General features: G+C 40.6%; 1 protein-coding gene across 2 annotated transcripts; it reads right to left on the bottom strand.

Moving 5' to 3' along the window:
• Positions 1–845: 845 nt before the first annotated feature.
• On the bottom strand, positions 846–3,509 carry LOC110502319 (homeobox protein Nkx-6.2). 2 transcript variants are annotated; one of them, XM_036960463.1, is made up of 3 exons: positions 2,697–3,509; positions 2,160–2,353; positions 846–1,765 (listed from the first exon to the last, which is right to left on the bottom strand). In XM_036960463.1, the coding sequence occupies exons 1-3, from the start codon at positions 3,106–3,108 to the stop codon at positions 1,517–1,519; spliced, it is 855 nt and encodes a 284-aa protein (XP_036816358.1). In that variant the 5' UTR covers positions 3,109–3,509; the 3' UTR covers positions 846–1,516. The 2 variants fall into 2 exon arrangements, with proteins under 2 accessions (XP_036816358.1, XP_021435936.1); XM_021580261.2 differs by having other exon boundaries at positions 2,160–2,332; positions 2,697–3,503.
• Between the last annotated feature and the right edge of the window lie 23,006 nt (positions 3,510–26,515).

The raw sequence follows: 26,515 nt of genomic DNA, 5'->3' as shown, positions 1-26,515 counted from the left end.
CAATAAATGTAATAGGGCAATAGTGAAACGTGGTATCAGATATCTGAAATGCATACAAAATACAGTACAATATGCAGTTTAATTAATTAGCCTGTAGGGGCATAGCACTATGGACATTTTATATATTTTTTTCTGAAAATGTGTTGATTTGTGCTTTAAATATAGCCTACATTGTAGAGTAGTCATTCTCTCTCCTATTTAAGCATGAATGAGCCCGAATCAATCAATATGACCAAAAATCCAAACTACACTTCAGAGCGTTAGGTCCAAAGAAAATCACTATTTCAAAATAAACTGTTCTGAGATGTGTGAAGTCTATATACTTTAAAAGGGATAACGTAGTCTACACACTTCAAACTCTAATAATTGCAAACATAAAGTAGGCTATAATTTGGGGTTGTAACGCAAACATATGGAGGCTATAACCTATAAACAACCCTCCATTCCAATGACCATATCTGGGTTTGTGATTGTAGACAATTTCCTTTTTGAAATGTTGAGAAAATTGGAAAAATAAATACGGATTTTATATGTAGCCTATATATTCATGGAACTCCCTGTATAGACATTACATTGTTTAGGCCTAATCAACACCATCATTCACAACACCGTTGTAAAAAAGAAAAGTATAATATTGAGATTAACATTACAAGTAGTCTAATGTCAAGTGTAATTTATAGTTTGTCCTTGTTGGCCAATTTCACAAGACCTAGGCCTATTAGTTTAGTATAGGCCTATACTTTCATCAACGCATCTAACATTGAGCTATTCCATCTTGCGTAAGCAAGGTTTACAAAAGTGATCCAAAACATCTCAGACTGTCTTGGATAGAAGAAGCAAACAGGTTTCCGTTAATTATAATTTATTAGACCCGTCTTTCTCAGTATTTGAGTGGGTCCCGATCAATGTCAAAATACGTGGTTATTCAATGAAGAGTAATTTCAGTGAAGATAAACTGTTCAAAAACAAAAGCTTGTTAAATAATTTATTCATAATACGTTTTTTTTCTTCCATCTTCGCAGAAGTAATAATACTCTCTTATTCCAACATAAACGATGGTCCAGTTCTCTATCTTTGTTTGATGAGGTAAAACATAAATTCCTTCAAATTATAGAACGGAGTTGAAATCGTTAAAACAAGCTTTTTACATTATAATTTACAACATTTGCATTCATACATTGTGTACCTGTATTGAATTTAGAATGGTAAAAGGTGGAGAGATGGGTAACATTATTCGGCAATAAAATAACAAAATGAAGCTATAATATTGCGAGGGTATATGCTTATCGGGATTTGCGGGAAAGGCTGCCATGTCTTGTTTACATTGGTTTAATAACATAACTTACTCAGTAAAAAATATATACATCTCACTTACATTTTCGTTTGTACAACATAAATCATTCACACCACCCATCAGCGCCCTTTCTTTCCATTTGAACAATTTATACCCTGGTTAAATTAGCTTTAGAAGCACCATGGAGTGTTTCAGTCTCTTCAAGACAAGTCGTCACTGTCATCACAAGGTGTCCGAGCTATTGCTGCATGGACTGATCAGGGAAAGGTTTGTAGCCTTGTGCTTTTTCAGAAGTCTTGTGATTTTTTCGTCGTCTGAATTAGGGTCCAGAGGTTTGTTGTACTCGTCATCATCCTCATTGTCCGAGCTTTCCTTCATCTTCTCAGTTTCAGAATCATGTTTCTTTTTGGCTGTTGCCATTTCCGCTGCGTGTCTCTTTCGCCATTTGGTTCTCCTGTTTTGAAACCATACCTATTGGGAGAAGCAATAACATACAATTAAACACGTAATAAATACAATTATAAGGCATACTTAGTGGGTAGTAATTATTATTCCAACATAAAGTTATTACTATCTGAGTTGGAGCAAAAAAAACCATGATGTTACGAATAGCTCCAATTGCATAATAATGAAAACATAATAACAGCATAGGCAAATACCAATGTTAACAATATTGGCAATAATAATAAGCCTGCTAATAATAATAATAAGCCTGCTAATAATAATAATAATAACTGAGAAAAACACACATTACACACAGAACTGCCACATACCAATTTTAATTTTAAAACGATTAACATTTAGGCTTATAAATGAATTCATGTAAAAAAAAAGATTTTAAAAAGACTCAAGTAATGATACACACCTTGACTTGACTTTCAGTCATTCCTAAAGAGTAAGCTAGTCGAGCTCTCTCTGGGCCAGCAAGGTATTTCGTCTGTTCAAAGGTTTTCTCCAATGCAAAAATTTGCTGTCCAGAAAAAGTTGGTCTGGAGTGTTTTTTCTTTCCATCCTTGTCGAGCATCATGTTTGCTTGAGCTACAAAAAAGATTGAAGAGTCTAGTCAAAAATATGTAAACACAACAGTGATTAGTATTTCATCATCAGTAGTAAACAGTTGTCACGAGTTTACTCCTGGAGAGAGACATCGTGTTGACTATCATAGCTAGGCTTAGAATATGAATTAAAACGGAAACCAATATAAATGGATAGCCCATCGAATTCGTTATGTATAGGTAGTTATTATAAGTTATTTACAAGGAGAACCAAAACATAGGTTACCGAACAAGTAAACAAGTATCCTAGGCTATTCAAGAGATGTCATTCAAAAAGTAAAACATAAAGATTTGTATAGCTGCATTTAAACATTTTTGCACTATACACAGCCAGATAACAAGCGTACCAGGACAGGGCACTCGTGGATCCCTCCAAGGGGAGCTCTGCATCACACCAGGCCAGAATATGGGTGCTCTTCCTGGGAGATCCGTCAGGGGCTTCGGGTACCGAGAAACGGCTGCTGGGTTAAAGTACATTCCTGCGGTGGCCAAGCCGTTTATCCTTGGAAAGCCCGAGAGCAGCTGTCCAGCTGAGTTGATAGGTCTACCCAAGATATCGCTAATTCCATGTGGTGTCCCCAGGGCAAGCTGTGTGTTCAAATTATTGAGAGAAGGCGCCTTGAAGCCCGCATGATTCTGCAAAGTGTAGGGAAATAAAGACGTCTTCATCTCGGTCATGTTGTGCAATGCTGCCAGCGGTGTACTGCCTAGGACGAAAGCACTCTGCCTGTTAGCATCCATCTGCCCAACAGCTAACATTTGGGAGCATGAACCACCAAATTTGCTCGAGTAAATATAATAATAAACCAGAGAAAGTAATAAATATAAAGGCGCTGAACTGGTCGATAAGCAAAGGCCAATACAGGAGCTTCTGAAGTATATCCTGGATACCGCAGCCACTGAAGGTTGAAACTTCAGAAAACAAAAACACTTCTTTAGGAGAGAAATTATCTTGCGTTGTCGGACAAGAGTTAGATTCTTTTTGTAAATGTCTCTCCGGTTCAGACTGTCAATAGTGAGTTTGCCGCATGCGTCCACATCGAGAATCCTCTAGCAAGTCGAAGGATCTGATGATGTTTTTTAGTGGTTTTGATGGTGACCATAAGGGTCGGCTTTCTTTGTAAATTGACTCGAACTATGGCGTGAGTGAAGCGGGATGCACTGATAACCGTGCAGCAACCTGCATGCACATATTTCCCATTGGATAATGTTGAGGGAGAGAGCGCTCTGATTGGAGGGGACACACTCGGGTACTTTGCATGTGCGTCCCTTGGACAAAGCCACACTCTATCAAGATCGTCTTGTACTGCTATTAATGATGCATCATACGGTAGAAATCATTGTTTCAAGATTTGACAAATACGATTTATTTACAATATAACCCATTACCGATGACAATGTAAGTACATTAAACTCAATACAACTATGCGGTATGGTGATTTCATTGTTACCAGTGATTTGCAGGAGGTTCAAGATGCGATTATAGCCTTTGCATTTCTAGAAGAGGCATCCAGTATTTATTGAAAAGCATTCTTTATGTTTTTGGATTGTGGATGTATAACAAGCATATAGACTAGGCATACTTCACTAAGGTTTACATTTTAGAAAAGTATTAATCAAATCTATTTCAGCGCAAGATAAAATTAACTGACCACAATAATGGATTATTTTGCAGCCAAGTATCATCTTAACTTTACACTAAATTCCTATTTTTGCTATTATTCGTAGCTTACATGGTCTGTTTTAGAAGTCGAAATTAATAACGGATTCATTGGGCTGTTTAGTTGTTGTGGGGTTATCTTGATATGGTCTGTAAATGCTGTAAACAAATATTTTAGATCTATATAGAATTGTTAATACATTTTTTTATATATATATAGAAATGACCATTATTTTGGTTTCGTGTTATGTTGTAAATCTTTTTTTTTTATAGTACGGGTCAAGACAAACATAGTGAGTCTTAAAGATGGTATCACTTGGCCCACTCAATAGAAAATCAGATAAGCGATTGTATCTGTATCACTGTCACTGGTCAGAGGCACCGATATCTTTACCCTGGTAGCCTTCATCGTGTCCAAACTGACAACTAACCCGTGTAACAGATAGACCTGTCTTTTTTTTTCATTACTCAAATTATCATTGTTGTTTTTGCATTATTTCCGTCATGAGATAGGACCTGGACTGAGGAAACCGCGTGGCTCTAGACGTCATCAAATGGAGTGCTGCTTCAAGCCTCCGCGCTAATATTTTATGGAGATGTATGAATGTTGTTAGAGTGAAATATGGCCACGTTAGCATTTGAACGGTTCAGCAAATGCACCTTGGACCTTTAATAAACACAGTATGTTCATTCTAAAGGGTTTGAAAAAGTAAAGGTTTTCCAATTTTGCACAGCATTTCTTTAGGCAATTTAGTTAACAATAGGCCTATAAATTATATAGGGGCAGAGAGATAAAACGAGTCTATAGTTAAGTGACATTTTCAAACGTGTTAAAAACATGAATGATACTATAAATGGATTTCACATATTTGTTTGTTCATTGTCATTATTTTAGGTCATATTATCCACAGTCAATATAATGTTATTGACGACCTGTTGTGTAACTATTTAATCGGAAAGGACAGATGATGAAAACAATCTTCATCCGTCAATTTACTCATTCGTTTTCACAGTCATTGGAAAGTTCAATACACCAGACACTGTTTGACTATTAGGCAATAATCAATCCGGAAAAAAAACACGTTAATGTCACCTGAAACCACTGGATAACTGCAATTGCACAGAGAATAATGTAAGAAAAGACAATCTACTTAAAAAAAAAACATATTGTGAAATCTTTTGCCCACTGGTAGCCTATGCATGTTCCGTCTTGATGCATCAGCCTATGCCACATAGTGGCACATTTACAGGCCATAACTAAAATTGGGCTATAGTTTCGTTTAAATTCATCATTAACAAATGTTTTGTATCTATTATTTATCAACCAACTTTTTGGAATGCATTTTCCACCCCAGTATTTCTATTACTAGTGTGCACATCAGTCTGTGCATTTGTAGGCCTACTAAGCAGCACGGTCGATTCAAAATCTGCTCAAACTATCTATATCTTGACTTTAACAAACGTATTATATTTGCACTAATTACAGGAGGCCTTTATTATGGAGTTGAATTATAGGTGCCTTACAACTTATTCATTGTAAAAACTCGATATTATATCAGATATTTGAATTATATCCCCCTGTAAACGCATTAGTTTGTTATTACAAGTATTACAAGTATTGAAGGTAGGCCTATTACAAATATATATATATATATATATATATATATTTATTCTTCTTATTATTAATCATCAATATAAGTCATTGACTGTTGTTTACAGCGGGAAGGGTAACCTGTACGTAATAGGCAAGTGTGCCCATCACATGACATGTAAAACAAAAAACGAAATATAATAATTCAAATGATAATCGAACATTTCAATGTTCAATTTAATGAATTCGTTGTTATAATTGTTTTATATCTCATGATTGAATTAAATGGAAGTTTAAAGCTAATGCCAATCAGAAAAAAAGCTGACGTCAAACTATAACATTGAAGTAAATAAACCATTTTACAAAAATGCCAGAGGCACGAATCCCAGATATTAGTTTCGAAGAGCCCCCTCTTGGCGTCAAGAAGAGTTGTTTGTCAGAGACTATTTCATAATTTTCTCCAAACTAAATCCAAGTAAGTAGGCTAAAATAAAAAAGCCTAGGCCATCACTCACTAAACTCATAGCACACACCCTTGAGCAGAGGTGTAAAGTAACTAAGTACAAATATTTTTATGTAGGTTACTACTTAAAGGCCCAGTGCAGTCAAAAACGTGATTTCCTGGGTTTTGTCATTTATATACATTTCCACACTATGAGGTTGGAATAATACTATGAAATTGTGAAAATTATGATAATGCCATTTTAATGTAAGAGCTGTTTGAAAAGATCACCTGAAATGTCAGCCTGATTTGGCTGAAGGGAGTTTTGGCCTTCCATGGATGCATCACCATGCAATAAATGAGTTAATAGACCAATAAGAAAGAGACTTCCAAACCTCTTTACCAATATTAGCTAATTCATTTCCAGTTTTCCCTTCCCTACTCAAACCTCTCCCAGACAGTCCTAGCTAAATTATTTGAGAAATTGCTGTAGGCAATAAATTATTTTGGTTTCTTTTTGACCATTTTAATTGAACACAATCACAGTAAGGTATACTTCATTGTTAACCACCTTTAAGTATTTTTGGGGCATATCTGTACTTTACTATTTATATTTTAAACAACTTTGACTTCACTACATTCCACAAGAAAATATGTACTTTTTACTCCCATGCATTTTTCCTGACACCCAAAAGTACTCGTTACATTTCGAATGCTCAGGCAGGACAGCAACTGAGCATTTAACTCGTAATTTCTACTGCCTCTATTTTCGAGGACTCACTAAACACAAATACTGCGTTTGTAAATTCTGTCGATATGAGGTTCTGTTGAGTCAGTTACATCATAACTCTCTACCTTTGTTTCAAATTAGACAACGTCCTATACAATCCTGTGCAACAGAGCAGCCGTCAGCCATCAGTTTACAATGCCTTCAGAAACTATTCACACCCCTTGAATTTTTCCACATTTTGTTGTGTTAAAGCCTGCGTTTAAAATGGTTTACATTGAGATGTTGTGTCACTGGCCTACACACAATACTCCATAATGTCAAAGTGGAATTAGGTTTTTCGATTTCTTTCTAAATTAACTAAAAATGAAAAGCTTAAATGTCTTGATTCAATAAGTATTCAGCCCCTTATGGCAAGTTGAAATAAGTCCACGACTAAAAATGTGCGTAACAAGTCAGATAATAAGTTGCGTGGACACAATAGTGTTTAACATGCTTTTTGAATGACTGCCTCATCTCTGTTTCCCATACATAGTTATCTGTAAAATCCCTGAGTCGAGTAGTGAATTTCAACCATAGATTCAACCACAAAGACCAGGGAGGTTTTCCAATGCCTCGCAAAGAAGGACACCTATTGGTAGAAGGGTACAAATAAATAAATAAATACTTTTAATATCCTTTTGAGCATGGTGTTATTACACTTTGTATCAAAACACCCAGTCACTACAACGATACAGGCGTCCTTCCTAACAGTTTCCTTACTCCTTACCTTCCTTACCTTCCTTACTCCTTACCTTCCTTACTCCTTACCTTCCTTACTCCTTACTTTCCTTACCTTCCTTACTCCTTACCTTCCTTACTCCTCACCTTCCTTACCTTCCTTACTCCTCACCTTCCTTACCTTCCTTACTCCTAACCTTCCTTACTCCTTACCTTCCTTACTCCTTACCTTCCTTACTCCTTACCTTCCTTACCTTCCTTACTCCTTACTTTCCTTACTCCTTACTCAGCCGAAGAGAAAGGAAACCGCTCAGGGATTTCACCATGAGGCCAATGGTGACTTTAAAACATTTACAGAAAATTGTAGTTACTCCACAACATCAACCTAATTGACAGAGTGAAAAGGAGGAAGCTTGTACAGAATAAAATATTAAAAAAGATGCATCATGTGTGCAACAAGGCACTAGAGTAATACTGCAAAACAATTGGCAAATAAATTAAAGTTTTGTCATGAATACAAGGTGTTATGTTTGGGGCAAATCCAATACAACACATTACTGAGTACAACTCCATATTTTCAAGCATCATGGTGGCTGCCTCATGTCATGGGCATGCTTGTAATCGTTAAGGACTGGGGAGTTTTCAGGATAAAAAGCTCCCATTGCGTTTATAAGCACAGGAAAAATCCTAGAGGAAAACCTGGTTCAGTCTGCTTTCCACCAGATAGTGGGCGATGATTTCACCTTTCAGCAGGACAATAACCTAATACAGACGGCCAAATCTACTCTGGAGTTGCTTACCAAGAAGGCAGTGCATGTCTCAGAGTGGCTGAGTTACAGTTTTGAATCTGCTTGAAAATTGATGACAAGAACTGAAAATGGTTGTCTAGCAATGATCAAAAACCAATTTGACAAAGCTGGAAGAATAAAAAATAAAAATGGGCAAAAGTTGCACAATCCAGATGTGGAACGCTCTTAGAGACTTACCAAGAAAGACAGCTGTAATCGCTGCCAAATGTGCTTCTACAAAGTATTGACTCAGGGGTGCGAATACTTATGTCAATTGGATATTTATGTATTTCCTTTTCAATAAATGTGCAAACATTTCTAAAACCTGCTTTCACTTTGTCATTATGGGGTATTACGGCATATGTCAGACCCCATAATACGTCCCAAAAATTGTTCTCCTCATGAAAATGTCTTTAGTGTCAAGCTTTACAAGACTCGTCTGAATGGAACCTGGTACCAGTTAAACAAATAATGGAATTATGGCAGTACCTTTGGCCCAAAAAACTGGTTAAATAAGGGTAAAAAATGTATCACCATAATTTCCTTAGCTTTCTTATATCTCTCAGATATACAGTAGGACAAACACTTCAAAACATACTTCCGTTTGATTTATTTTTTTACTGTGTTTTGCCATGCATTAATATTTTTTTCGGTCAACATGGGGCAGAATTAGAGTCAACATGGGTTAGCATCCCTGTGGGACGCTTTCAACATCTTGTAAAGTCCATGCGCCAACTGATTAAGGCTTATTGATGTCACATGTTAAATCCACTTAAATCAGTGTATAGATGACGGGGAGGAGATGTGTTAAAGAATGATTTTTAATCCTTGAGACATGGAGGTGTATGTGTGCCATTCAGAGGGTGATTGGGCAAGACAACATATTTAAGTGCCTTTCAATGGGGTATGGTAGTAGGTGCCAGGTGCACTGGTTTGAGTGTGTCAAGAACTGCAACACTGCTGGGTTTTTCACACTCAGCAATGTCCTGTGTGTATCAAGAATGGTCCGCCACCCAAAGGACATCCAGCCAACTTGACACAACTGTGGGAATCATTGCCGTCAACATAGGCCAGTGTGGAACGCTTTCGAGGCCATGAAGAGTCTATGCCCCGACAAATTGAGGCTGCTCTGTAGCCAAGGCTAAAGTAGGGATATTGAAGATTACAGTATTATTATTTCAAAATGACAGAAAAAAACTCAGTATCATCGGAAGTATTATCGTTTACGGCAATAAATAAAGGATGTAAATCAAACCAATAAACAGAACGCAACATGAGGTTAATAACAGCCCAGACTCCTATCCAGGTATCACATTTGAGAAATATGCTCCTAATTTGATTGGATCATATATGATTTAGATACCGGAGTTACTGTCGAGAAATACCAATCACTTTTTTTTTTATATACACCCCAGAGAGATGAAGAGCAGACCCCATTATTTGATGCTCAGCATCGCATCTGATCCAGACACGTAACAGGGTTGAGTGCGCACTCTAGTGACACAAACTTTGTCCTACAATACAAACGTGGGTTATCGTCGCGTTATTGTCAGACCTTGGCTCACGTGGGTCAATTCACTTGATTTCATATGGTTTACTAAGAAAACCATCTTCAAAGCAATCAAGGGGGAGATGATTGGTCTTTTGATTATATACTGGACATCATAAAGAACCACACATGAAGGACAGTGTGAGCCTCCATGTTGTACACCATTGGAGCAGCGAGGACACATGAGATGCTGTCTGGTTTATAGCGCAAATCCATCATGAGTTGCGTTGCTCCTGAATTCTCAAGGGTCGAAAGTTCCATTAGACCATAGCTTGTATGACATAAGTGAAAAACATAATTTACAAAGCTCTTCAGGAGCTGTACAACACTTGACATCCCCCGGCAACAGCGTATCAGGCTACTGGCGTTCAGTACTTTATTAAAAATGAACAAATATTGGTGCAGTATTAGATACAGAAAACTTGAATGTAAAGGCACTGAAAAGGAATACTGAGAGAGAGGGAGAGAGCGAGAATTATGGGAATACACAATTCAATGTGCTGTTTTGCGTCAGCAGGGAATTGGGATGGCCACCATTGTTCTGATCAACTCTAACATGTGGTGAGGTCAATGAGCAGGGAGGTAAAATGGCTGTCAGTATCAAGACTACGCGTTGTCATTGGCATTGCAGTGACCTTCGTACACCACCTTGCAACCGTATGAAGAGGTTTGTACCTCTTAGGCTTAGGTGTTGGACTGACAGTTGCAGGGATCTGTGTTCGATCCCCAGTTGGGGTGCCCCCAGAATGAGCTCTTCTGTTGTGAGAAGTGGTATGGTGTTATGAAGGTATGTCCAGCTGTAAGACAGGGCACGGGGCCACGCTTTCCAAAAGGAAGGGGACAGCGACCTTATAGTGAGTGACCTGGTCAAGAGGTTTAAACCTTTTGATGTTATGGCTAAAGTGTTGGACTGACAGTCACAGGGCCTGTGTTTAAGTCCCACAGCAGTATTGCTTTTCAGATGTACTTTGACAGTATAATTTTAATTCAAGTGTTTTCACCATTCATTTACGTTAAGTATAATAAGCCTGAATACTATGCTGATTTGTTTTTTGTGTCATTTTCCTGGTTCAACAATAATACAGAGATAAACACTTTTCTATATCTCCACTAGATGGCAACAAATACTAAATAGAGAGCATAGCCACACACCCATGAAGCAAATCGAATCAAATGTTATTTGTCACATGCGCCAGGTACAACAGGTGGAGACTTTACAGTGAAGCGCTTACCTATGAGCCCTATCCCAACAATGCAGAGTTAAAAATAAGATTTTTTTTTTTTTTTATAAAATAGGAAATAGTAACGGAATAAAATCGCAATGATGAGACTATATACAAGTACTGGTACCGAGTGAATGTACAGGGGTATGAGGTAATTGAGGTAATATGGACATTCCATGTAGGGATTTTGGAATCTGGGCAAGTTGATTTATCAGGATATTACTGCTCAGCCTTTGAAGACATAGCAATAAATATTTTTCTACTTTTACTGTACCTTTGGAACTGTATAATTTTTTAAATACATTTTTTAAAATTTAAATAGGCAAGTCAGTTAAGAACAAATTCTTAATTACAATGACAGCCTACCCCGGGCCAAACCTGGACGACGCTGGGCCAATTGCGTGCCACTCTATGGGACTCTCAATCACGGCCAGTTGTGATACAGCCTGGAATCAAACCAGGGTCTGTAATGATGCCTCTTGCACGGAGATGTAGTGCCTTAGACCGCTGTGTCACCCGGAAGCCCCATTAGAATAATGACAGGATATGAAAAGTGATTAAAAATATCCCATTGGATACACTACATCATTTTAATGTGGATAATTGAGTAATATTTGGTTTGACACATTGATTTTCTTCATTTAATTTAACTAGGCAAGTCAATTAAGAACAAAAATATTATTTACAATCAAGGTCGACCAAGTGGTAAAATGCCTCCTGCGGGGACGGGGGCTTGGATTTAAAATAATCATCTGGGAGTCTCTTGGAAATTCTGTGAGGAAGATTAAGGTTTTGATTTATGGAGCTGATAAAGTTAAATTGTTAACTATTCAGAGCCTGTGCATCTGTTGTTGACAGACAGTGCATTCGGAAAGTATTCAGACCCCTGTACTTTTTCCACATTTTGTTTCCTTAAAGCCCTATTCTAAAATGTATTACATCTTTTTTTCCCATCAATTTACACACAGTACACCATAATGACAAAGCGAAAACAGGTTTTTATCAAATGTTGCACATTTATTAAAATAGAAAACAGAAATATTACTTTTACATAAGTATTCAGACCCTTTACTATGAGACTCGAAATTGAGCTTATAAGCATCCTGCTTCCATTGATAATCCTTAAGATGTTTCTACAACTTGATTGGAGTCCACCTGTGGTAAATTCAATTGATTGGACATGATTTGGAAAGGCACACCTGTCTATTTAAGGTCACAGGGGAGCAACTTTCACTGGGGATGTGGAGGACATGTCCCCTCCACATTCTGAAAGTGCATTTTTGTCCTCCCCAGTTTTATCATTGGAATGTGACACAAAATAAGGCAACAGTGATGCCTCCGAGCGTTTGGGGAGGCTGTTTGGAGTGTTTATTTGACTGGATAAAAAAACAAATACACACACACACACACACACACACACACACACACACACACACACACACACACACACACACACACACACACACACACACACACACACACACACACACACACACACACACACACACACACACACACAGTACCAGTCAAAAGGTTGGACACCTACTCATTCAAGGGAATCATGTAGTAACCAGAAAAGTGTTAAACAAATCAAAATGTTTATATTTGAGATTCTTCAAAGTAGCCATCCTTTGCCTTGATGACAGCTTTGCACACTCTTGGCATTCTCTCAACCAGCTTCATGAGGCAGTCACCTGAAATGCATTTCAATTAACAGGTGTGCCCCGTTAAAGTTCATTTGCGGAATTTCTTTCCTTCTTAATGCGTAGAAAATAATACAAATAAAGAAAAACCCTTGAATGAGTAGGTGTCCAAACTTTTGATTGGCGCTGTATATATATATATATATATATATAAATACAGTATAACTTTTTTTAACAGGACAAATCTGAGTGGGCATTTTCCCCTGTGCCCCCTATGGACATGACACTTCTGTATATATACACACATGTTCACAGATGACAGGGCTGGAACATAAAGGATGGTCAAAAAAAGGACCCAATTAGGGTTTCAAGGTGCTTCAAGCCATCAAAATGAACCAAACTTACTCTAGTCAGCTTGATTATGCAACACAGTGTCTTTAAAAAAAATGTCATGTGGCTTGCCAGACCTAATTTTTACCTTGGGAATCAGATAAAGAACATTAAACTTTGCTCAGAACTTCTGTTTGATGTTTTTGACAGGAGGATTCCAACCTCTAATGTTGAGACGAGATAACAATGATAAGAACAGAATAATCATCCAGTCTCTGACAAAATATTCTCAAATGATATTCAAACAAATAATCTTACAGACAATAAAATAATAACACACATCTAGGAATAAAGCTTACACTGTAGGAGTTCTGACGTTGCAGTTATTTATTTTTAGATCACTGAAATTAAACATGTCAATCAAGGAACATGAACCTTTTGCGGAAATGTTAACGTCTTAAAAAAAGAGACAGTTGGGGGTATTTGGAAAGTTCATTTGTTAATGGTTTTTACCCAAATTATGTCTGTGTTCTTTAGGGTGACTCACTTTTTCTGAAACCAAGTTCAGCAGAAAGACAGTTCCTCTCTCTCCTGCTCTGCTGCTTCATTTAATGGGAATGAATTCAATAATAGTATGCTGTTTGCTAAACTCACAATCTAGCCACCTGCTGGTTTCCAAATGTGCTTGTAGTTTTTTGGTCAGAAATGTGCACTCTTATCCTGCAGCACAACATTAGCACACTAACAAGCTTATTTGTAAGGGGTAGGAGACAGATTAAGTACAGTAAGTCATATTATGTGCCATTATGGAGTCTGCCTCTTGCCATTATGGCTCTCTTTATGTCCCCCCTGTCTCGCCTCTCTCCATGATCTGCTTTGAGCATTCACAGATGCCTCAAGAAATTAAATACATTTGCAGTGTCCTTGTTAAAAGCCAAAACTACAGTATAAATCTGTCAGCTGTCAAATAGACCGTTTTTTCAGCTGTACCCACTTTCCCCTAAACCTGCCATACATTTACCAGCATGTCACATGTGCAACCAGGGGGGAAATTATCCTAGACAACCTTTATTCCACACAGAGAGATGCATACAAAGCTCTCCCCTGCCCCCCATTTGTCAAATCTGACCACAATTCTATCCTCCTGATTCCTGCTTACAAGCAAAAATTAAAGGAGGAAGTACCAGTGACTCGCTCAATACGGAAGTGGTCAGATGACACGGATGCTACACTACAGGACTGTTTTGCTAGCACAGACTGGAATATGTTCCACAATTCATCCAATGGCATTGAGGAATACACCACCTCAGTCATCGGCTTCATCAATAAGTGCATCGATGACGTCGTCCCCACAGTGACTGTACGTACATATCCCAACCAGAAGCCATGGATTACAGACAACATCCGCATCGAGCTAAAGGCTAGAGCTGCCACTTTCAAGGAGCGGGAGACTAATCCGGACGCTTATAAGAAATCCTGCCATGCCCTCAGACGAACCATCAAACAAGCAAAGCATCAATACAGGATTAAGATTGAATCCTACTACACCGGCTCTGATGCTCATCGGATGTGGCAGGGCTTTAAAACTATTACGGACTACAAAGGGAAACCCAGACACGAGCTGCCCAGTGACGCGAGCCCAACAGACGAGCTAAATGCCTTTTATGCCCGCTTCGAGGCAAGCAATACTGAAGCATGCACGAGAGCACCAGCTGTTCTGGATGACTGGTAGCCGATGTGAACAAAACCTTTAAAACAGGTCAACGTTCACAAAGCCGCTTGGCCAGACGGATTACCAGGACGTGTACTCAAAGCATTCACGGACCAACTGTCAAGTCTTTCACTGACATTTTCAACCTCCCCTGACCGAGTCTGTAATACCTACATGTTTCAAGCAGACCACCATAGTCCCTGTGCCCAAGGAAGTGAAGGTAACCTGCCTAAATTATTACTGCCCCGTGGCACTCACTTCAGTAGCCATGAAGTGCTTTGAAAGGCTAGTCATGGCTCACATAACAGCATCCTCCCGGAAACCCTAGACTCACTCCAATTCGCATACCGCCCCAACAGATCCACAGATGATGCAATCTCAATCGCACTTCAAACCGCCCTTTCTCACCTGGACAAAAGGAACACCTATGTGAGAATGCTGTTCATCGACTACAGCTCAGCGTTCAACACTATAGTGCCCACAAACCTCATCACAAAGCTAAGGACTCTGGGACTAAACAACTCCGTCTGCAACTGGATCCTGGACTTCCTGACAGGCTGCCCCCATGTGGTAAGAGTAGGCAACAACATGTCCGCCACGCTGATCCTTAACACTGGGGCCCCTCAGGGGTGTGTACTTAGTCCCCTCCAAGTCACCCGCATGGAAAGCGGTACCGGAGCGCCAAGTCTAGGACCAAAAGGTTTCTACCCCCAAGCCATTAGACTGCTGAACAATTCATAAAAATCGCCACCGGACAATTTACATTGACACCCCCCCCCCCCCCCCCCCCTCTTGTACACTGCTGCTACTTGCTGTTTGTTTGTTACCTATGCATAGTCACTTCGCCCCCACTTACATGTACAGATTACCTCAACTAGCCTGTACCCCTGCACACTGACTCGGTACCGGTGCCCCATGTATATAGCCTTGTTGTGTTACTTTTTATTTTTTTGCCTGCTTGGTAAATATTTTCTTCTCCTTGAACTGCACTGTTGGTTAAGGGCTTGTAAGCATTTCACGGTAAAGTCTACACTTGTATTCGGCGCATGTGGCAAATAAAGTTTGATTCGATGTTACGTTAACATACTATAAAGTGTGCTGAGTAGATTTGACTTGATGGTGAAAATGTGTAACTAAAGCAACATACAGGGGGCCAAATATATTGACACCCTTGTACTTTTCTTCCTTATTTCTTATCAAATAAGCTGAAATAAAAAAACGTTTGGGGCTTGATTCAGATCAGATATGCTTTAGCCGACATCCGCATATATAGCGATTGTTTTGAGCATCATTATTTTTATATAGCCTACACTTTCTCATTCTGAACTTCTTAAGCAGTTGCACCTCCCAACACTGCCAAAACATCAGCTATGCTGGTGTCAGCTATCGCCGGTTAACGCTTGATCTGATTGAATCCTGGCTTTGGTCTCCACACCTTATAACTGGATTTTCAACATTGCAGAACCAATTACATTTTTGTAAACTTAATTTTACGATTTTAATTGAGAAAATAAAAGGCATGGACAAAATGATTGGCACCCCGGAGCTCGTACTTGTTTATACAGCCTTTGGCCAAGATAACCGCTTGCTGCACATTTCTACTGGCAATTTGGCCCACTCTCCAGCAGCAAACGTCTCTATCTTCAATGTTTTAGGGGTTCCCTCCACCAACAGTTGTTTTCAGATCTCGCCATAGGTTTTGGATGTGATTCTTCTGGAACCCTTCCAGGATGCTTTTGATGTGTGTTTTGGGGTCGTTGTCCTGCTGAAAGACCCACTATCTTCAATGGAGGGCAAGCTCATTGATGACTACAAGATCCATTTGTCTGCAGTTATCTTGGCCAACGGCTGTGCAACCAAGTACTAGCTCTGGGGTGCAAATAATTTTGTCCATGACATGTCTTTATTTTCCAAATTCACATTGTAAATTTACTTTACACAAATCAAATTGATGCTGCAATGCTGAAAATCCAATTGCAAGGTGTGGAGACGTTTTCCATAAGGGCTGTTCTTGAATTGCGGTGGCATTTGCGTCCCTCGTCTTTGCAACCATGAAAAACACTTAAAGGATAGAAGCTTTTCCTCACCAAAGTAACAATGCAGTGTGGTCAAAGACATAGTAACTTATCTGTGGTCACGATTTGGTTACCTATAACAACAAGCAGTGGGGAACCGTCAGGGCCCTCTACACCCTCAGAGAGGGCCTAAAGATAGATACAAATCTGTATATATTTTAATATATTATAATTTGTCATTTTGTTTTCATTGATTTAATCTTTGTCTTAATTGTAGTGATGTTCCTATTGAATTTCTTCAGTTTGTGTTGGAAAAAGGGTAAATATCCAAGAGAAAAAAATATCCAAATCAGAATTTTTCTTTGGTAGTCTCTTGGTAGAAATAATCTCTGGGCTCCACACTCATTGGCTAGGCCCTCAGGCTTTGAATAGAAGTCACCAACCAACTTCATTGACATTGACTTCAGTTAGAGCATCATTTTGGAATGACGGTAGAATCAACCAATCACAAATTGTATTGTAATAGGTGGGACAATTGTATGATGCCTCAAAATGCCTAAGTATACGTCAGTAATTCAGAGCCAATAGCGAGCCTTATCTTGTTTTCTCACACTTTAGCCTAGCTAGCTGGCTAGCTTTTTGCAGTGAGTGTACGTAACGATGGCGTTAGTATTGCCCTTTGCAAGACTAACTTTTAATGAAAAGTTAAATATTTTACAGACCGGGAGACCAACTCCTGCACTGCCTGATTTGGTGGAACGAGGAAAGAGTTTTGAAAGGCATTTTCAAGTTAATAATTATGATTTCTATCCGTGGATAACCGGCTGTGAGCTGACAAAAAAGCTTTACCGTTGGAATTGCCTACTCTTCAGCACCGATAATAGCTCAACCTGGACAACTGGTTTCAAATATTTAGCCTGTTTGACAAAGTCAGCATTTCGACACCAAAACTCAACTTCACACCTGCGAGCTACAGCGACTTTAAAAACATTCAGGGACTACAAGAGTAGACCTTCTTCTTAATGACCAGCGGCGCAATGAGAAACTTGCTCACAATGACAAAGTCAGGCACAACAGGGAGATTCTGAAGCGCCTTATTCATTTGGTTGTGTTTTTAGGCAAGCAAGAAAACATTCAGAGGCTTCATCTCAGTCATCGGCTTCATCAATAAGTGCATCGATGACGTCGTCCCCACAGTGACTGTACGTACATATCCCAACCAGAAGCCATGGATTACAGACAACATCCGCATCGAGCTAAAGGCTAGAGCTGCCACTTTCAAGGAGCGGGAGACTAATCCGGACGCTTATAAGAAATCCTGCCATGCCCTCAGACGAACCATCAAACAAGCAAAGCATCAATACAGGATTAAGATTGAATCCTACTACACCGGCTCTGATGCTCATCGGATGTGGCAGGGCTTTAAAACTATTACGGACTACAAAGGGAAACCCAGACACGAGCTGCCCAGTGACGCGAGCCCAACAGACGAGCTAAATGCCTTTTATGCCCGCTTCGAGGCAAGCAATACTGAAGCATGCACGAGAGCACCAGCTGTTCTGGATGACTGGTAGCCGATGTGAACAAAACCTTTAAAACAGGTCAACGTTCACAAAGCCGCTTGGCCAGACGGATTACCAGGACGTGTACTCAAAGCATTCACGGACCAACTGTCAAGTCTTTCACTGACATTTTCAACCTCCCCTGACCGAGTCTGTAATACCTACATGTTTCAAGCAGACCACCATAGTCCCTGTGCCCAAGGAAGTGAAGGTAACCTGCCTAAATTATTACTGCCCCGTGGCACTCACTTCAGTAGCCATGAAGTGCTTTGAAAGGCTAGTCATGGCTCACATAACAGCATCCTCCCGGAAACCCTAGACTCACTCCAATTCGCATACCGCCCCAACAGATCCACAGATGATGCAATCTCAATCGCACTTCAAACCGCCCTTTCTCACCTGGACAAAAGGAACACCTATGTGAGAATGCTGTTCATCGACTACAGCTCAGCGTTCAACACTATAGTGCCCACAAACCTCATCACAAAGCTAAGGACTCTGGGACTAAACAACTCCGTCTGCAACTGGATCCTGGACTTCCTGACAGGCTGCCCCCATGTGGTAAGAGTAGGCAACAACATGTCCGCCACGCTGATCCTTAACACTGGGGCCCCTCAGGGGTGTGTACTTAGTCCCCTCCAAGTCACCCGCATGGAAAGCGGTACCGGAGCGCCAAGTCTAGGACCAAAAGGTTTCTACCCCCAAGCCATTAGACTGCTGAACAATTCATAAAAATCGCCACCGGACAATTTACATTGACACCCCCCCCCCCCCCCCCCTCTTGTACACTGCTGCTACTTGCTGTTTGTTTGTTACCTATGCATAGTCACTTCGCCCCCACTTACATGTACAGATTACCTCAACTAGCCTGTACCCCTGCACACTGACTCGGTACCGGTGCCCCATGTATATAGCCTTGTTGTGTTACTTTTTATTTTTTTGCCTGCTTGGTAAATATTTTCTTCTCCTTGAACTGCACTGTTGGTTAAGGGCTTGTAAGCATTTCACGGTAAAGTCTACACTTGTATTCGGCGCATGTGGCAAATAAAGTTTGATTCGATGTTACGTTAACATACTATAAAGTGTGCTGAGTAGATTTGACTTGATGGTGAAAATGTGTAACTAAAGCAACATACAGGGGGCCAAATATATTGACACCCTTGTACTTTTCTTCCTTATTTCTTATCAAATAAGCTGAAATAAAAAAACGTTTGGGGCTTGATTCAGATCAGATATGCTTTAGCCGACATCCGCATATATAGCGATTGTTTTGAGCATCATTATTTTTATATAGCCTACACTTTCTCATTCTGAACTTCTTAAGCAGTTGCACCTCCCAACACTGCCAAAACATCAGCTATGCTGGTGTCAGCTATCGCCGGTTAACGCTTGATCTGATTGAATCCTGGCTTTGGTCTCCACACCTTATAACTGGATTTTCAACATTGCAGAACCAATTACATTTTTGTAAACTTAATTTTACGATTTTAATTGAGAAAATAAAAGGCATGGACAAAATGATTGGCACCCCGGAGCTCGTACTTGTTTATACAGCCTTTGGCCAAGATAACCGCTTGCTGCACATTTCTACTGGCAATTTGGCCCACTCTCCAGCAGCAAACGTCTCTATCTTCAATGTTTTAGGGGTTCCCTCCACCAACAGTTGTTTTCAGATCTCGCCATAGGTTTTGGATGTGATTCTTCTGGAACCCTTCCAGGATGCTTTTGATGTGTGTTTTGGGGTCGTTGTCCTGCTGAAAGACCCACTATCTTCAATGGAGGGCAAGCTCATTGATGACTACAAGATCCATTTGTCTGCAGTTATCTTGGCCAACGGCTGTGCAACCAAGTACTAGCTCTGGGGTGCAAATAATTTTGTCCATGACATGTCTTTATTTTCCAAATTCACATTGTAAATTTACTTTACACAAATCAAATTGATGCTGCAATGCTGAAAATCCAATTGCAAGGTGTGGAGACGTTTTCCATAAGGGCTGTTCTTGAATTGCGGTGGCATTTGCGTCCCTCGTCTTTGCAACCATGAAAAACACTTAAAGGATAGAAGCTTTTCCTCACCAAAGTAACAATGCAGTGTGGTCAAAGACATAGTAACTTATCTGTGGTCACGATTTGGTTACCTATAACAACAAGCAGTGGGGAACCGTCAGGGCCCTCTACACCCTCAGAGAGGGCCTAAAGATAGATACAAATCTGTATATATTTTAATATATTATAATTTGTCATTTTGTTTTCATTGATTTAATCTTTGTCTTAATTGTAGTGATGTTCCTATTGAATTTCTTCAGTTTGTGTTGGAAAAAGGGTAAATATCCAAGAGAAAAAAATATCCAAATCAGAATTTTTCTTTGGTAGTCTCTTGGTAGAAATAATCTCTGGGCTCCACACTCATTGGCTAGGCCCTCAGGCTTTGAATAGAAGTCACCAACCAACTTCATTGACATTGACTTCAGTTAGAGCATCATTTTGGAATGACGGTAGAATCAACCAATCACAAATTGTATTGTAATAGGTGGGACAATTGTATGATGCCTCAAAATGCCTAAGTATACGTCAGTAATTCAGAGCCAATAGCGAGCCTTATCTTGTTTTCTCACACTTTAGCCTAGCTAGCTGGCTAGCTTTTTGCAGTGAGTGTACGTAACGATGGCGTTAGTATTGCCCTTTGCAAGACTAACTTTTAATGAAAAGTTAAATATTTTACAGACCGGGAGACCAACTCCTGCACTGCCTGATTTGGTGGAACGAGGAAAGAGTTTTGAAAGGCATTTTCAAGTTAATAATTATGATTTCTATCCGTGGATAACCGGCTGTGAGCTGACAAAAAAGCTTTACCGTTGGAATTGCCTACTCTTCAGCACCGATAATAGCTCAACCTGGACAACTGGTTTCAAATATTTAGCCTGTTTGACAAAGTCAGCATTTCGACACCAAAACTCAACTTCACACCTACGAGCTACAGCGACTTTAAAAACATTCAGGGACTACAAGAGTAGACCTTCTTCTTAATGACCAGCGGCGCAATGAGAAACTTGCTCACAATGACAAAGTCAGGCACAACAGGGAGATTCTGAAGCGCCTTATTCATTTGGTTGTGTTTTTAGGCAAGCAAGAAAACATTCAGAGGACGTGATGAGGGTAAAGAATCAGCTAATAAGGGAAACTACTTGGAAATACTGGATTTCTTGGCTGAGTATGACAGCCCGTTAAACTGCCATTTGGCTACGGCTACCGTGTTCACAGGCCCTTCCAGCCAAATCCAAAATGACCTGATACACGCGGTCGCGAATGTAATGACAGATGTCATGAAGGAAGAAAACCCCCTTTGTAACCATCATGGTTGACGAGACAACATACATCAGCAATGTAGCCCAAATGTCTTATGTGTTGCGTCACACTACCAATGGTGGTGTGAAGGAAAGGTTTTTTCAAATTTGAGGATAAACAGGGCAGAAGTGGTTGCTGACCGAATTATCAGCTTTTTAGAGGAGTGTGAATGCAAGGCCAAAGTTGTGGCACAGTGTTAAGATGGGGCCGCAGTCATGGCCTCTGGTATGAATGGAGTACAGGCCAAGGTGAAAGAAACTATGCAGCAAGCTCTGTTCATTTATTGCCATGTGCACTGTCGCCGGACGCTCTGGACTGGCAAGGCGCACTTTAGGCCTGGTGCGTGGTGCTGGCACTGGTGGTACCAGGCTGGGGACACGCACCTCAGGGCGAGTGCAGGGAGGAGGAACAGGGCGTACTGGACTGCCAAGGCGCACTATAGGCCTGGTGCGTGGTGCCGGCACTGGTGGTACCGGGCTGGGTACACACACCTCAGGGCGAGTGCGAGGAGCAGGAACAGGAAGTACTGGACCCTGGAGGCGCACTGGAGGCCTGGTGCATGGTGCCGGGGACACGCACCTCAGGGCGAGTGCGGGGAGGAGGAACAGGGTGTACTGGGCTCTGGAGATGCACAGGAAGCCTGGTGCGTGGTGTTGGCACTGGTGGTACTGGGCTGGGGGCACGCACCTCAGGGCAAGTGCGGGGAGCAGGCACAGGACGTACTGGACTGTGGAGGCGCACTGAAGGTCTGGAGTGTGGAGCTGACACAACCTGTCCTGGCTGGATGTTTATTTTCGGGGCACTGGCACAGGACACACTGGGCTGTGCAGACTCACTGGAGACACAGTACGCAGAGCCGGTGCAGGATATCCTGGTCCAAGGAGGTGTACTGGAGACCAGGAGCGCTGAACCGGAACCCTCCTTCCTGGCTGGATGCCCATTCTAGCCCGGCCAATGCGAGGAGCTGGAATGGAACGCACAGGGCTAGAATAGCGCACTGGAGACACCTTGCGCATCTCTGCATAACACGGTGCCTGACCAGTTACACGCTCCCCACGGTAAGCACGAGGAGTTGGCTCAGGTCTCCTACCTGACTCAGCCAAACTCCTTGTGTGCCACCCCCCAAAAAATCTTGGGGCTGCCCCTCGGGCTTCCGTGCTAGTCGTGTACCCTTATATCGTCGCCGTTCCTCCATTCTCCTGTATCCCTCCTCGCTGTTCCTCCCTTTTGCGCTGTTCCTCCCTTTTGTTGCTCTCTCGTTCATATAATTTTGAATACAATGTGTAAAATATTATTTCAACTTTAGATCACTGGTTGTGTGGTAAAAACAAAGGTAATGACGTTGCAATAGGTACATGACATTTCGTGCTGTGGTGCATTCTTTTATTGTTGCATGCTTGAGAATACAGCTCAACTTTTTTTCTCTCTGACAGCATTTACTGTCTGTGGTCTTGAAACAATGTGAGTAGTTGTGTGGTTGAATTTATTCCACCACTATATGAGTGACTGTTTGTTTTGGCAAATGTTTCTTTGAAACGACGCAACTGACGTTTCTTCTAATGTGGTTCCTGCTATCGATATTTACAACCGTTGTGTACGTGTGCTACATCCTAAGCCACGCAACAGCCGATGCGTGGTTTAGGACCGTTTGACTCTGTCATCAAAGAAGTATAATTGTCTCTGCATTATTGTCTCTGCATTAATGTCTTTAGAATCTATCTACTTTGTCTTTACTTCGCTATATTGAAACTACTGAAACTTTTTCCGGCATGACTTCGGGCATTCTGATCGGTTTTATGTAATAACTCAAAACATTTAAAAGTGAGTTGTAACTTTGCATGGGTACTTTTTATGCGTATACTAATGCAAATCCATATCTTACATGTGGTTATTTTAGTAGATTTATTGTGACATGTTTTTAGGAATTAGGGATATCTACAGTTGAAGTTGGAAGTTTACATACACTTAGGTTGGAGTCATTAAAACTCGTTTTTCAACCACTCCACAAATTTCTTGTTAACAAACTATAGTTTTGGCAAGTCGGTTATGACATATACCTTGTGCATGACACAGGTCATTTTCCAACAATTGTTTACAGACAGATTATTTCACTGTATCACACGTCCAGTGGGTCAGACGTTTACATACACTAAGTTGACTGTGCCTTTAAACAGCTTGGAAAATTCCAGAAAATGATATCATGGCTTTTGAAGCTTCTGATAGGCTAATTGACATAATTTGAGTCAATTGGAGGGGTACCTGCGGATGTATTTCAAGGCCTACCTTCAAACTCAGTGCCTCTTAGCTTGACATCATGGGAAAATCAAAAGAAGTCAGCCAAGACCTCAGAAAAAATATTGTAGACCTCCACAAGTCTGGTTCATCCTTGGGAGCAATTTCCGAACGCCTGAAGGTACCACGTTCATCTGTACAAACAATAGTACACAAGTATAAACACCATGGGTCCACGCAGCCGTCAAACCGCTCAGGAAGGAGACGCTTTCTGTCTCCTAGAGATGAACGTACTTTGGTGCGAAAAGTGCAACTCAATCCCAGAACAACAGCAAAGGACCCTGTGAAGATGCTGGAGGAAGAAGGTACAAAAGTATCTATATCCACAGTAAAACGAGTCCTATATCGACGTAACCTGAAAGGCCGCTCAGCAAGGAAGAAGCCACTGCTCCAAAACCGCCATAAAAAGCAAGACTACGGTTTGCAACTGCACATGGGGACAAAGATCGTACTTTTTTGTAGAAATGTCCTCTGGTCTGATAAAATAAAAATAGAACTGTTTGGCCAAAATGACCATTGTTATGTTTGGAGGAAAAAGGGGGAGGCTTGCAAGCCGAAGAATACCATCCCAATCATGAAGCACGGGGGTGGCAGCATCATGTTGTGGGGGTGCTTTGCTGCAGGAGGGACTGGTGCACATCACAAAATAGATGGCATCATGAGGAAGGAAAATTATGTGGATATATTGAAGCAACATCAAGACATCAGTTAAAAGCAAAAGTTAAAGCTTTTGGCAGAGTATAAAGACTCCGGGAGTCTGCGAGTTTCAATACAATGTTTAAACATCCTCAACATAAGAGAAGTAACATTTTCTGAACATGCTTTGTAAAAGTATACCAAATCCATCAGGGCCAGTCGTTTTTCCGTTAGGGAAGGAACGCACTGCAGAGACAACTTCTTCTAAAGTTACACTATATATACACTTGGTGGTTCCAAACTTCTTCCATTTAATAATTAAGGAGGCCACTGTGTTCTTGGGGACCTTCAACGATGCAGAAATGTTTTGGTACCCTTCCCCAGATCTGTGCCTCAACATAATCCTGTCTTGGAGCTCTACGAACAATTCCTTCAACCTCATGGCTTGTTTTTTTTTCTCTGACATTCACTGTCAACTTTCAGAACTTATATAGACAGGTGTGTGCCTTTCCAATCATGTCCAATCAATTGAATTTACCAAGTTGAAGAAACATGTCAAGGATGATAGAAACAGGATGCATCTGAGCTCAATTTCGAGTTTCATACCAAAGGGTCTGAATACTTATGCAAATAAGGTATATAGTTTTTAAAAATGTAATACATTTGCAAAAATGTCTAAAAACCTGTTTTCGCTTTTGTCATTATGGGGTAGTGTGTGTAGATTGATGAGGATTATTTATTTATTTAATCCATTTTAGGATAAGGCTGTAACATACCAACATTTCGAAAAAAGGGAAGAGCTCTCAATATTTTCCGAATGGTTAACTGTAAGTGCTGTTATTGTGAAGTGGAAACGTCTCGGAGCAACAACAACGGCTCAGCCGCGAAGTAGTAGCCCACATAAGCTCACAGAAAGGGACCGCCGAGTGTTGAAGCGCATAGCACGTTAAAATCGTCCAACTCCATGTTAATGCCCATGATTTTGGAATGAGATTTTCGACAAGCAGGTGTCCACATACATTTGTATATACAGTATGTACATATAACTAGGAATGCAGTGACAAGGCAGCAGGATAGATAATGAACAGTAGCAGCAGCGTAGTGATGAGTCAAACAATGTTTGTGCAAAAAGGGTCAATGAAGATAGTTCAACAGTTAACCAAATAGCTACTAACTATTTAGTAGTCTTATAGTTTGGGGGTAGAAGCTGTGGTAACAGAGAGAACAGTCTACGACTTGCGGTCGGATGCCAAAGCAGTTGCCATACCAAGCGGTGATGCATCCAGTCAAGATGCTCTCAAATGGTGCAGCTGTAGAACTTTTGGATCTTTTGAGGATCTGAGGATGTCATGGCCGCTAGCATTTCTTAATGACCAAGCATCAAAACGAGGCCATATCAGGAAGTTCAGTCCCCCTTTAAAGTCTCCAGGCTAACAGCTGGGACTGCCCCGATTTTCTGGAATCTGTCTCCACTTTCCCCCTCCTATTCCCTCTGTGACATCGCTTGTGTAGAATCTCAAGTTGTGTTTTCTATATAGTTTGTCAACCGAATGCATTTTAGAATAACGTTCAGTTTCTGAAGTTGAATGGTACACAACGCAGCATCAATATGTATCAGAAGTTAAAATATGTCATCAAGTAGAAGCATATGATGTGTTTGCTGCTATTCAAAGTCACAGGCAAAGTACAATAATAGGCATTTCAGTGGATTGTGTCCTTAATAGCACAAACAGTACACACACGCCACACGCACGCATGCACGCGCACACACACACACAAATCTCTTTCAGGGAAATGTTTGTGGGCTGTATATGCATCCGAGGACATATGGCTGTGTTTCCAGCGGCGGTGAAGGTCCCCACAGACAGCCATCTGCTCCTCAGCCTCACCCAAGGCAATTCTCATTTACCAACAATTAGAGCTGACCCAGAC

The sequence above is a fragment of the Oncorhynchus mykiss genome, chromosome 23 (genome assembly GCF_013265735.2).
Source record: "Oncorhynchus mykiss isolate Arlee chromosome 23, USDA_OmykA_1.1, whole genome shotgun sequence".
In the NCBI taxonomy this organism is placed as follows: domain Eukaryota; kingdom Metazoa; phylum Chordata; class Actinopteri; order Salmoniformes; family Salmonidae; genus Oncorhynchus; species Oncorhynchus mykiss.
Note: the sequence above shows the minus strand (reverse complement) of the source record. Positions and strands in the feature narration are given on the sequence as shown.

Bases quoted from the DNA above. Each gene is read 5' to 3' on its own strand.
- LOC110502319 (XM_036960463.1), bottom strand. From the start codon at position 3,108: ATGTTAGCTGTTGGGCAGATGGATGCTAACAGGCAGAGTGCTTTCGTC. The intron at 2,354-2,696 runs GTACGCTTGTTA...ATTTTTGACTAG, and splicing joins TCCACGAGTGCCCTGTCCTG to ACTCTTCAATCTTTTTTGTA. The intron at 1,766-2,159 runs GTGTGTATCATT...TTCTCCCAATAG, and splicing joins TGACTGAAAGTCAAGTCAAG to GTATGGTTTCAAAACAGGAG.